General features: G+C 43.9%; 1 protein-coding gene across 2 annotated transcripts in view; it reads left to right on the forward strand.

Moving 5' to 3' along the window:
- kcnk2b (potassium channel, subfamily K, member 2b) overlaps nt 1-13,202 on the forward strand; it is a 46,910-nt gene that overhangs the window by 15,586 nt on the left and 18,122 nt on the right. For both annotated transcript variants that reach the window (XM_045210215.1, XM_041860407.2), the window contains exon 4: nt 7,131-7,291. In XM_045210215.1, coding sequence (XP_045066150.1) covers nt 7,131-7,291 — 161 coding nt within the window. The remainder of the gene's footprint in view (nt 1-7,130; nt 7,292-13,202) is intronic.

A 13,202-nucleotide genomic window follows, 5' to 3' on the forward strand; every position in this document is an offset into this window, starting at 1 on the left:
TCCCTTTATAATCGGTGATTATCTGGTGTCCCTGCCACATACGTCTTTTGTTTGAGCCGTTGAATTGTGACCACTTTGTCTCTGTACTGACATTTTGCCTGTTTGATTGCCTTATGGAGGGCATAACTTGACTGTTTGTACTCAACCATATTCCCAGTCACCTTGCCGTGTTTAAATGCGGTGGTTCGCGCTTTCAGTTTTGCTCGAATGCTGCCATCTATCCACGGTTTTTGGTTTGTATAGGTTTTAATCATCACATTGGGAACAACATCCCCTATTCACTTCCTGATGAACTCATTCACCGTGTCAGTGTATATGTCAATGTTATTCTCAGAGGCAACCCGGAACATATCCCAATCCGCGTGATCAAAACAATCTTGAAGCATGGATTCCGATTGGTCAGACCAGCGTTGAACAGTCCTTACCACGGGTACTTCCTGTTTGAGCTTCTGCCTATAGGAAGGGAGGAGCAGAATGGGGGCGTGATCTGATTTGCCAAAGGGAGGGCGGGGGAGGGCATTGTAGCCGTCTCGGAAGGGAGAGTAGCAATGATTGAGAGTTTTTGATGCGCGAGTATTCTAGTGTGGATTCTTGAATAATGGGGGTGCACTGAAGTACTTAGTACTAACTGAGTGTAATTACTAATCATCACCATACATATTAAGGGATTGTCATAAATCCCAAAGGTGGGTATGAGTCTGAATGTTTATATCTCTTCACAGCTCTGGCACCCCTCTTCCCCTCACTTTACTTGTCAGCTCCAGCTGAAAGAGCTTAGCTGCAGAAAGGAGAAAAGCGTGACACACACACACACAAACACAAACACAGAGCCACCGCTGGTCTGATAGCTTGTCTGGATCCTGACAGTAGAACCTGTCAGAGGAACGTGTGTCTGCTGGGCTCGGTTCCAAACCTTTTCCTAGGCACTTGTCTTTGCCTCTTTAAATCAACATGAACACAAACCTTCAATGTGCTGTTTGTGTACCCACTAAGAGGAATGGTGGAAGAGAGTCAGATCTATAGTACCCTCCATCTGTGCTTTTCTGACATTTGATGGTAGTCATCTGGGATGTGAGAACGAGTTCTATTTCTCCCTTCACTGCAGCACAAGTCTTGTGTAGGCATGTTTGAGATTGCTGTTTGTTGGAACCAGGCAATGGTGTTCACTGACATTAGACTTCTAGATTTCCAACTAAAACTGCTCTAGTTTGAATGTTTTTTTATCTGCAGGACAATTTTGTCCTTTCAAGCTGTTCGATTCTGAATCTCTGTCTGACTAAACAACATCATGAAAGGCTTTTCTCTCCGTTTTTTCACAAATGTTTGTGAACTGCTTTGATGTTGTTTTGACTGCCTTTGTTTTCAAGGGGTTATCCACAGGTAATGTTACATCTCCTTTACCTAGGGGAACTTCCCGTGAACTTGACAGACATAACACCACTTTAATGCTTTAACAATCCGTTTGTATTAAATGGTCACACTTTGTCCAGCCATTTAGACAATCTTCCCTGCCAACTGCTGCTTTTGCGGATATGCAGCCATTGATTAGCTCATTGATTAGAGGAGAGGTACAATATAAATAATATAACACACAATAGGGTGATTCATTTTCTCCCATTATCCTTTTCATTCCACTGCCCAGAAACAAAAGACTAGACTGGCAGACTTTCTCCAACAAGGAAATGACTCACAGTTCATCTCTGCTATAACAATTAAAGCCTTTTGGTTAAATAATGTTTATAACTAGCCTTCTTCTATTTATTTCTCTTTCTCTCTGCTGCGGTTGCTTCTTTGAATCAATTAGAGGTGGTTGAACAGAATCCACTCTGACGAGTAGTTCGGGAGATGTGGGTGTAGAAGAGGTCTAATTGGTTATCAGGCATTCTCTAGCTTCGCCTGGATTTCAATCTATCCAGGAAGTGAATTGAAACAACTCTGGATTGTGTCTCTTTCTCTGTCTTTGCCATCTATATCTGTCAGTGAGGCAGAGGCAAACAATGCAATTGATCACAATGGGCTTTCCTCCTGGGAACCCTCATTTAGTCCTCCTCCTATAGCCTGTCTCTCCCGTGAAGGCTGCATCCTACATGGTATGGAGATCAAACAGCTCTCAGAGGATTTATCCCATCCTTAAGACACAGAGCTGGTAAATGAGAGAGGTAGTTAACATTGAAGGGTTGATAGTTAATTACAGTGTTCTGTTCTGTTGTTGTATCTAACACTGCTTCTCCCCCAGATCTTGTATCCCCCAAGTACTGTACACGAAGAGACGAGAGGGTGAATTATCCACTTTAAGATAAATAATGGATACATAAATAATGGAACATTTGGTGTCCACATGGTGCCCGCAAACATCATGAATCTTGAACCAAGTTTGCTGAACTCAGTATACAGTTACAGTAACTAGGCCATGGTATATCTGTTGTCACTTGTGGTGTCGAGACAACGATGCTGATATGCTGTGTTGACAAGGAATCCGCTGACACTGTACTTTGATTATAAAGGTTTATTATATCAAAAGATTTCAGCATCAATTTACAGATTTCTGCAGAATCTGGAGAACAACTAACCCAATCTCAAATATGATTATTCTCTCGTCCCTTTGTTCAAACATGGTATATATCCTATGTAACATAAGATGGCGTGTTTTGAATAGACCAAACCCTGGCCTCCACATATCCCCATGTCCCCACTGTTTTAGGGGGCCCCTATAGTAACACTTTCCAGATGTTTCAGCAAAGCAAAGTTAATTTAACCAACAATATGAAAACCTCAGCCAAAGTTATAAATGTTCAGATACTACACACTCAATCCATAGGGGTTAAAACGTGTCTCAATTAAAGCCTAACGAGCATGTTCCCCCTGTAAAGGCTAATGAAGTGGCTCACCTTAATAACATTTTGGATCCTGCATCTCAAAGTGCATACATTTCTAGAGCCGTGCCGTCATTAAGCTTTTATTGTCCATTTGCAGTCCCACTGGTCCCACTGAGAGGGGCTAGGGGCTACTACAGGTTGCTATATGTGTTATTACATACACTGTATTTTCCAAGTCCAAACATTAACGTTAGCACGTTGCTATTGCGTGACTCGATGAATGATAACCTACTACAGTACAGATGTAGGATCTTAATTTGATCACCCTGTTGCAGGAGAACTCTCCTGCAATGCAGCACAAAATGTGTAGTGTATTTTAGGTTTAAAAAGGCTTCTGAAGTTTGTAATTCCCACTTTGTAATTTCAGACTTGATTTTTCCTTATGAAAAATGTATTAACCCCTACAAAATGTCAATGTAATTATAATCCACATAATAATTCACATTTCCTGCTGCTGCAGGATTATTTTCCTGCTGTAGCAAACTGGCTCAAATTAAGATCCTACATCTGTATGTGTGATGACACACTGTACTTAATGTGGAGGATGTGTGGATAATGGAGGTGGAGGTCTGGTCAGGTGTCATCACAGTTCTCACACATAGTTCACACACTGCCTCTTTAAGGCCTTAACACAGTTTAATTGGAGATGTACTGTATTCAGTGTTAAAAATTTGAAGCCTCATTTAAAACCCCACAGTAACCTATGCACTAATCTTCCACAGCTTTAGCTTGTCAGACATGTCTCTTGCGCTCTACCCCTCTCGTTTTCTCTCTCTCTCCCATTCTCCCTTTCTTTCTCTCGCCCATATCATCAACTGATTTAAAGCTAGAATCCTTAATTTAAACAATAACAAAGCAGACACCCCACCTCTATTTTGGTAAAAAGCTAAGGGATGGGCATAGAGTGACGTAACCACTCTCAAATTCTCAAATTCATAGACAGAGCTATGTATACAAGGACTGACCATCCATGGTATCAAAATTATACTTTTAACCATGTTTTGAGGCTATACAGTGTTTGTTTACATTTATATTCTTTACAAACATTGGCGAAAACAAGCATATATTTTGGGTTCTGATGCGGTATGACAGTTGCTCATGAGGCATTTATATGTTATATTCTTTAAGAATCAATGGGTATATATCATTAATTTTTTATCAAAAAAAGGGTGTAGCAACTACCCACTGGGCACAGATGTCAATTCCACGTCTATTCCACGTTGGTTCAACATAATTTCATTGAAATGACATGGAAACAACATTGATTCAACCAGTGTGTGCCCAGTGGGTAAGGATAGTAGATTTACACTCTACACTGCTCTCTCATCAAATGTCTTTGATACGGAGAGCAGAGGGTTACTCTTCAGTTGTACAGAAGTCAATGACTGACAGCCTATAGTAATGTTTCCCATCTTGCAGTACATGTACTTTATTTCCTCCACATCTCCGGTGCTAAAAGGGTTTTCTCCTTCAGAAACTCTCCTGATTTCCTCCTCTCTTCCACTTACCGCCACTCTCTGCCCATGAAGTCCTCTCTCTCATCCCATAATAGGAGCCCTCCCTCCTGGGTAATGACAATAGCTGCTGACCCTGGAAATGGGTTTCTCTCTCTCTCTCTCTCTCTCTCTCTCTCTCTCTCTCTCTCTCTCTCTCTCTCTCTCTCTCTCTCTCTCTCTCTCTCTCTCTCTCTCTCTCTCTCTCTCTCTCTCTCTCTCTCTCTCTCTCTCTCTCTCTCTCTCTCTCTCTCTCTCTCTCTCTCTCTCTCTCTCTCTCGTTAGATTCATTCAGACAGAGGAAATCTTAACCAGAGATGTTGCCGATGCTGAAAACAGGAAGTGTCAGCAAGTGCAATGATACAAAACATCTATTGGTTTCATTCAACATGCCAGACAGTGCTGATTGGCATCTGTCTCAAATAAATGAATAATGCATATTTTTTTAAAGACAAACGAAAGACATTAAGTTCAAAAGCGAGAGCGATTTCTATCCTCCTCACCACATGCATGGGGTGTTATGACTAATGTTGCGTCCTGTCGAGTTCTGATTGTTTGAGTGCAGCAATTAATGAGGCATGATTGGTGTGTGTGTGTGGCATGTGACTGTCTGTCAGGAAGTGAAGCCACAGAGCCATTAGACTCTGCCCTGCAGGTCCTTCCTATCCTTTCCTGGCTCAGGGGACTACAGTCTAAGTGGGTGGAATTGGCTGCTGGAATTGGCTCAGTTGCATGTAGCCTAAAGGGGGGTTGGCTTTTGGGAAATCTAGTCATTTTAATGTAAAGTGGTGTAATAAACTTTTTTTGGGATACATTGTCTAAATATACAGTAGTTCCTTTCCGATCTATTGAAATTCCAATGGCAATTGGATTTAGATGTTGTTACATCCACTGACTGTGCATACAGTATTTGAATGGGGAGAGTGATTCAGTGCTTTGAATGACAGTGTTAATGTATCGTTCAGCTTTTTGTAATTACTATAAGCTGTTTCAGAGCAATGGGTTTTTGAATGGTGCTGTTGTAGTACATGAATGGATTTGTGAATGGGTGTTCAATTTGTTTAGTGCTACGTTTTTTAAAATGGGAATGTGAATGGGGTTTGCCTGATATATGCATTTCTTACTGCAATGAGAAGGTGGATTTTCAATGGGGCTCTTTCACCACACTGAATACAGTAGTGCAGCCTAATTGGTTAAGTAAGTGTGTGCCTGTGTGTGTGCCTGCGTGTGTGTATGCGTGCCTGCCTGCGTGTGTGTGTCTGTGTGTGTAATGCACTGAGCACAGGTCTGCAGTGTGAGCTCCTGGAGGAGAAAGGAGAGGAGGGTGTGTGTGAATTATAGATGCGGCACTGGCTTGCTGCTCCTTGTGATTAGGCTCTCTCTACCCCTCTCAGCCAGTTAGTGTAAAACTCCCTCTACTCCTACTCTCAGACTGGTTAATGCTGCAGCTCTCAGTCGAGATGATCATGATCAGCTTTGTCTTCACATCCTACATCACACAGTTCGTGTTTCAATTGCTTGAATGAGTTATAGTCAAAACATGGATATTTTTTGTTCAAGTTGATAGGACTGGAGCACTCCAAAATCATGCTGGGATTATTAGGTATTCATGAGTCATTCAAGATATTTTCCTGATGGGAAAATTGAAGGCTCAGACAGGACTGTCGTTTCAACATCACAAGATGTCCCCCTAAAAGGGGTATTTGTACAAAACATTAGAAACACCTTCCAAATATTGAGTTGCACCCACTTTTGCCCTCAGAACAGCCTCAATTCGTCCAGGCATGGACTCTACATGGTGTCGAAGCATTCCACAGGGAAGCGGGCCCATGCTGACTCCAACGCTTCCCACGGTTGTGTCAAGTTGGCTGGTTGTCCTTTGGGTGATGGACCATTCTTGATACACACAGGAAACTGTTGAGTGTGAAAAACACAGCAGCGTTGCAGTTCTTGACACACTCCAACCGGTACGCCTGGCACGTACTACCATACCCCGTTCAAAGTCACTTAAATATTTTGTCCTGCACATTCACCCTCTGAATGGCACACATACACAATCATTCACCCTCTGAATGGCACACATACACAATCAATGTCTCAATTGTCTAAAGGCTTAAAAATCCTTCTTTAACCTGTCTCCTCCCCTTCATCTACACTGATTAAAGTGGATTTAACAAGTGACATCAATAAGGGATCATTGCTTTCACCTGGATTCACTTGGTTAGTCTTCACCTGGACACTGAGTGTTTTGTACACTTAGCGTAGATTTTAATCACTTTTTCATTACGCTGATCCTATAGAACCACTGTGTGCTGAAACCAATTAACTGACACTCAATTCAATCCTCAAGAGTAGGTCACACGGCAGGATCTGAATAGTTCATTTCAATTGTTTCTTGGAATACTTCATATACTGTTGTAACAATTTGTCCATTTGGTTGAGTCTTGGTAATGAGAATAATTGTCTGGAATATAAAAACCTGCCGCCGGTGCCCAGGACTGCATGGAGCTGAGAAACCATTGTCTAATTCAGGGTTTCCCAAACTCGGTCCTGGCCCCTACACACTACACAGGTGATTCAAGTAACCAACTCATCATCAAGCTTTGATTATTTGAATCAGCTGTGTAGTGTGAGGGCAAAAACCAAAACGTGCACCTTGGGGGGGCCCCAGGACCGAGTTTGGGAAACCCTGGTCTAGTTAACCTCTCCCTGTGTGTTTGTGTGTTTGTGTGTGTGTGTGTGTGTTCTCTCCTCTCTCTAGGCTTTGGGAACATTTCTCCCCACACGGAGGGGGGCCGTATCTTCTGTATCATCTATGCCCTCCTGGGAATCCCCCTCTTTGGCTTCCTATTGGCTGGTGTTGGAGACCAGCTTGGGACCATCTTCGGGAAAGGCATCAACAGAGTGGAGAAGATCGTTGGGGTGAGTTTTAAACGTTTCATGTCTGTTTGTGTCTCAGTCCTTGCATCCATAGCTCCGTCTATTAATTTGAGAGTGGTTACATTCCCCTATGCTCATCTCGTAGTGGCAGTTGCAGGATCAGGCTGTTGAAACAGTATGTTGTGTGCAGACAACCCATAATAATGGACATACATACAGTCAGATCAAAAATTATTGACCCCCTTGATAAAGATGAGCAAAAAAGATTGTATAAAACAAATAATACAGATACTGAGCTATATTGTATGCTGAAAGTTTTTTGAAAATTATATTATTTTATACTAATGCAATTGCTCAGAGAAAGAGATTTTCACGATCGTTTAAAGAAGGGTCGGACCAAGGCGCAGCGTGATATGCGTACATGTTTATTCAACGATAAACACACGACAAAACAACAAAGGAAACGAAACGTGAAGTCCAAAGGTACAACACAACAAACCTTACACGGAACAAGAACCCACAACTAGACAGTGCCAAAAGGCTGCCTAAGTATGATTCCCAATCAGAGACAACGAGCGACAGCTGCCTCTGATTGGGAACCACACCGGCCAACATAGAAATACAAATCTAGAATATTCACACCCTGACCAAACTAGCTAGAGTTCTGTAGGCCAGGGCGTGACAGTACCCACCCCCCCAAAGGTGCGGACTCCGGCCGCACAATCCTGACTGAATAGGGGAGGGTCCGGGTGGGCTTCCAGCCTCGGTGGCGGCTCCGGCTCCGGAGTGGAGCCGCTGCCCGGAGCTGGCTTGGGCACCGGTGGGGCGGACTGATCTGGCTCCGGAGTGGAGCTGCTGACCGGAGCTGGACTGGGCACCGGTGGAGCAGACCGCTCTGGCTTCAGAGTGGAGCCACTGACCGGAGCTGGATCAGGCACCGGTGGAGCGGACTGCTCTGGCTCCAGAGTGGAGCCACTGACCGGTGCCGGACCAGGCACCGGTGGAACGGGCACGGGCCGTGCCGGACTGGCGACGCGCACCATTGGCTTGGTGCGAGGAGCAGGAACAGGCCGGGCCGGACTGGCGACGCGCACCACTGGCTTGGTGCGAGGGGCAGGAACAGGCCGGGCCGGACTGGGAACACGCACCACTGGCTTGGTGCGAGGAGCAGGAACAAGCCGGGCCGGACTGGGAACACGCACCACTGGCTTGGTGCGAGGAGCAGGAACAGACCGGGCCGGACTGGCGACGCGCACCACAGGCTTGGTGCGAGGAGTAGGAACAGGCCGGGCCGGACTGGGAACACGCACCACAGGCTTGGTGCGAGGAGCAGGAACAGGCCGGGCCGGACTGGGAACACGCACCACTGGCTTGGTGCGGGGAGCAGGTACGGGGCGTACCGGACTGGGAACCGGCGCTGGAGGTCTATGACTGTCTCCGTCCTTTAAACTCCGTGCCCCGTCCTCCTCCAGTGAGGACTCCTCCTTGAGCCCCCACGAGTGCAGTGGTCGGGGCTCCTCTATGTCACTCCCCGACCACCCTTTTAGCCCCCCCCAAAAAAAATATTGGGGCTCTCTCTCCTTCTCCACCCTGATCCCTTTCAGGGCCTCCATCTGCCTTGCCAGATCCTCTCTTATCTCCCGCCAAGTCCATACTCTCTGCTCCTCCACCTAGCACGCTGCTTGGTCCTCGTTTGGTGGGTTCTTCTGTCACGATCGTTTAAAGAAGGGTCGGACCAAGGCGCAGCGTGATATGCGTACATGTTTATTCAACGATAAACACACGACAAAGGAAACGAAACGTGAAGTCCAAAGGTACAACACAACAAACCTTACACGGAACTTGAAGCCACAACTAGATAGTGCCAAAAGGCTGCCTAGGTATGATTCCCAATCAGAGACAACGAGCGACAGCTGCCTCTGATTGGGAACCACACCGGCCAACATAGAAATACAAATCTAGAATATTCACACCCTGACCAAACTAGCTAGAGTTCTGTAGGCCAGGGCGTGACAGAGATTTTGACAAGTAATATTTTTTCTCTCAAAAAGATGGGAATGTAAAAATTATTGGCACCCTGTTTTCAATACCTTTCAATACCTCACCTTGCGAGGATAACGGCACTGAGCCTTTTTCTAAAATGTTTTATGAGATTGGAGAACACATTGGGAGGGATCTTAGACCATTCCTCCATACAGAATCATTGAATCCTTCTTTCCAGATCCTTGATATCCATTTTCTGCGCTTATGGATTGCCCTCTTAATTTCAAACCACAGATTTTCAATGGGATTCAAGTTCAGAGACTGAGATGGCCATTGCAAAATGTTGATTGGCAGAGGCAACCAGGTTTTTGTCAAAAATGTCCTGGTGCTGGGTAAAGTTTATGATGCCATTGACCTTAACAAGGGCCCCAGGATCAGTGGAAGCAACATTTCCCCATAACATCAAAGATCCACCACCCTATTTTACTCTAGGTATAGGGTTATTTTCTGCTTATACATCCTCATTTCAATACCAAAACCACCACTGGTGTGTATGTCCAAAGAGTTATATTTTCCTGTCATCTGACCATAGCACCGGTTCCAATCCGAGTGCCAATGCCATTTAGCAACTCCAGGCATTTACATTTGTTGGATGACATGAAAATAGAGCTCTTTGGCCACACATTCTAGTAGTTGAGTATTTGTTTTTAGCTAGTCAGCTTCTACACCCCCTCAGTTCATTACCAATGCATAAGGAGATTTCAATGCAGAAGTAGTTTGACTGTGCATGCATTATTTGGGTTGCCACGACAACAGCTTCTGGAGACCAATTGTAAAAGACAGACTATTTGAGTGGTTACCCAGCTCACATGAGGATATGGAATTATTTCCCATACATGTAGTATCCCTCACTCTGGACTGAATATTAAGAGCAATACTACAAGAGTGAAATCAAAAGAAGGGCTTGGATGTGTTGCTGTAGCAAACCTGTACAGCCATTATTAATGACAGTAAGGAGAGTCTATCCCTCACTGGAGGAGACCTATCACCAGGGCACTCTGCTCTTACTGTTAACTGCACACACACACACGCAAATGCACACACACACATACACACACACACACTTTGTGAGTGGGATTAGAGAGGACAATCGCTCAGCCAGGAAGACACATACTCTATAAACGGAACGAGAGCAAAGTTTTATAGTCAGTCATTAATTTTCCCCTCTCTGCCCACCTACAACGACTCACAATGAGGTACAGCGAGCCGCACCGATCCACAACCACCCACAATGAGCAGCATGTAAACCTGGGCTATCAAACAGGCCGTAGTCAGGCACCAGCCAACACAAAACTCACAGAGAGCTGTTTGATGATTTCTCTGTCCTTGTTAGAACTATTACAGTGACTGAATTGCATTGTTTTTCATTTGTTACTACCGAGCTAGGCGGAAATTACTGCTCTCTTTAATTGAAGGCTTTATAAGATGAGCTTTGATTGATGTGTTTCTCTGCTAGTGTTGCCCATAGGGAGCAGCAGAGTAGGACAGTAGTACAGTATCCAGATGAAACATAGACAGGAGAGCCCCTGTGAGTCTAAGCCCTTGGTTCGCGATATCTACTAAGCTAACATATGTAATTGTTTTAAGATTGTCATACCATGGATCATTTAGCTATTTGATTTGAATTTTAGGACCCCTGTAGGTATATAAACATTTTATTTTTTATTTTTTATTATTTGATAAAATATTGCAGTGAGGCCTTTACTGCTATAGTCCATAGAAACGCACTGAATAACACATTCTTAAATGGCAAAACAGACAAAATAAGGAATAAGGATTTGAAGTGTCTGTTTCAAATAAACGCTGAGTCTAAATGAATTGTTTACGAGGTTACCATGAATTGTTTACGAAGTTTAATGTTTGAATTGTTACATTAAATAATTAAGTAATGTAATTCAGTAAGAAACTGCTTGCCATTGGCTGCTTACAGCTAACTGGCAAGCACAAAAACAGTCCACAACTTCGGGAGTACAGACCCCCAGAAATCGGCTGATCGCCTTCTAGTGGCAAAAGTAAGAACCGCCGAAAATGCAAAGTCAAAGCTGAGAATAATTATTCTGTCAAGGAAGTTTTTTTTCTCCCAAAATAGAGGCATATTAAGTCAAAAGAAACGTGACACATTGTGTAAATGATACCACATTAGTGCAGGAAATTAAGAAATTGATTAAAATGCTGGAAGTGAATGCTGGAATTAAACAATTAACAATGCAAATGAGCAAAAGCTATGTGCATTAAGGAAATAGACGCCTGGCTCATATAGAAGCCTGTCTCTAATAAGCCCCTGTTGTGTTCAGTGATTTAAGCAAATAAACACCCATTCATTTAAGTTTTACGATATGGCACTTTTTACACCCTATTCACTTTTGTGACGTTTGTACAGTGTGGTACTGGGTTACCTTCTAAAGACTCCCCTAAAGCTTGTGTGTGTCGTAGAGCAAACAAGCGAGGGCTAAATGTTTTTGAAAGTCTTACCTGTCGATGTTGGTGACTTATTAGTTTGTAGCTTGGTCTGGACAGTCAGTTTTGTAAGAAGACATCTTTGAAATTAGGACGTGGGCATCTGAAAGTTCAGACACTGTAAAGCTTGTGGGAGTTCGTGAGAGTCTCATCTTTCGAAGATGGGGTAGTATGAGTTGCAAGCTCAAACTGTTTGAGTTTTACAGACAATTTCTTTGTCCGGATCCTGTTTCACAAGCCCCATGTTATGGAAAAGGGAGAAAGAGGGGATTGAGCTGCAGCAAGACATTTTTTACATTTGACATACAGTGGGGAAAAAAGTATTTAGTCAGCCACCAATTGTGCAAGTTCTCCCACTTAAAAAGATGAGAGAGGCCTGTAATTTTAATCACAGGTACACGTCAACTATGACAGACAAATTGAGATTTTTTCCCCCAGAAAATCAAATTGTAGGATTTTTAATGAATTTATTTGCAAATTATGGTGGAAAAATAAGTATTTGGTCAATAACAAAAGTTTCTCAATACTTTGTTATATACCCTTTGTTGGCAATGACACAGGTCAAATGTTTTCTGTAAGTCTTCACAAGGTTTTCACACACTGTTGCTGGTATTTTGGCCCATTCCTCCATGCAGATCTCCTCTAGAGCAGTGATGTTTTGGGGCTGTCGCTGGGCAACACAGACGTTCAACTCCCTCCAAAGATTTTCAATGGGGTTGAGATCTGGAGACTGGCTAGGCCACTCCAGGACCTTGAAATGCTTCTTACGAAGCCACTCCTTCGTTGCCCGGGCGGTGTGTTTGGGATCATTGTCATGCTGAAAGACCCAGCCACGTTTCATCTTCAATGCCCTTGCTGATGGAAGGAGGTTTTCACTCAAAATCTCACGATACATGGCCCCATTCATTCTTTCCTTTACACGGATCAGTCGTCCTGGTCCCTTTGCAGAAGAACAGCCCCAAAGCATGATGTTTCCACCCCCATGCTTCACAGTAGGTATGGTGTTCTTTGGATGCAACTCAGCATTCTTTGTCCTCCAAACACGACGAGTTGAGTTTTTACCAAAAAGTTATATTTTGGTTTTATCTGACCATATGACATTCTCCCAATCCTCTTCTGGATCATACAAATGCACTCTAGCAAACTTCAGACGGGCCTGGACATGTACTGGCTAAAGCAGGGGGACACGTCTGGCACTGCAGGATTTGAGTCCCTGGCGGCGTAGTGTGTTACTGATGGTAGGCTTTGTTACTTTGGTCCCAGCTCTCTGCAGGTCATTCACTAGGTCCCCCCGTGTGGTTCTGGGATTTTTGCTCACCGTTCTTGTGATCATTTTGACCCCACGGGGTGAGATCTTGCGTGGAGCCCCAGATCGAGGGAGATTATCAGTGGTCTTGTATGTCTTCCATTTCCTAATAATTGCTCCCACAGTTTATTTCTTCAAACCAAGCTG

This window comes from Coregonus clupeaformis, chromosome 33, assembly GCF_020615455.1.
Source record: "Coregonus clupeaformis isolate EN_2021a chromosome 33, ASM2061545v1, whole genome shotgun sequence".
In the NCBI taxonomy this organism is placed as follows: Eukaryota; Metazoa; Chordata; class Actinopteri; order Salmoniformes; family Salmonidae; genus Coregonus; species Coregonus clupeaformis.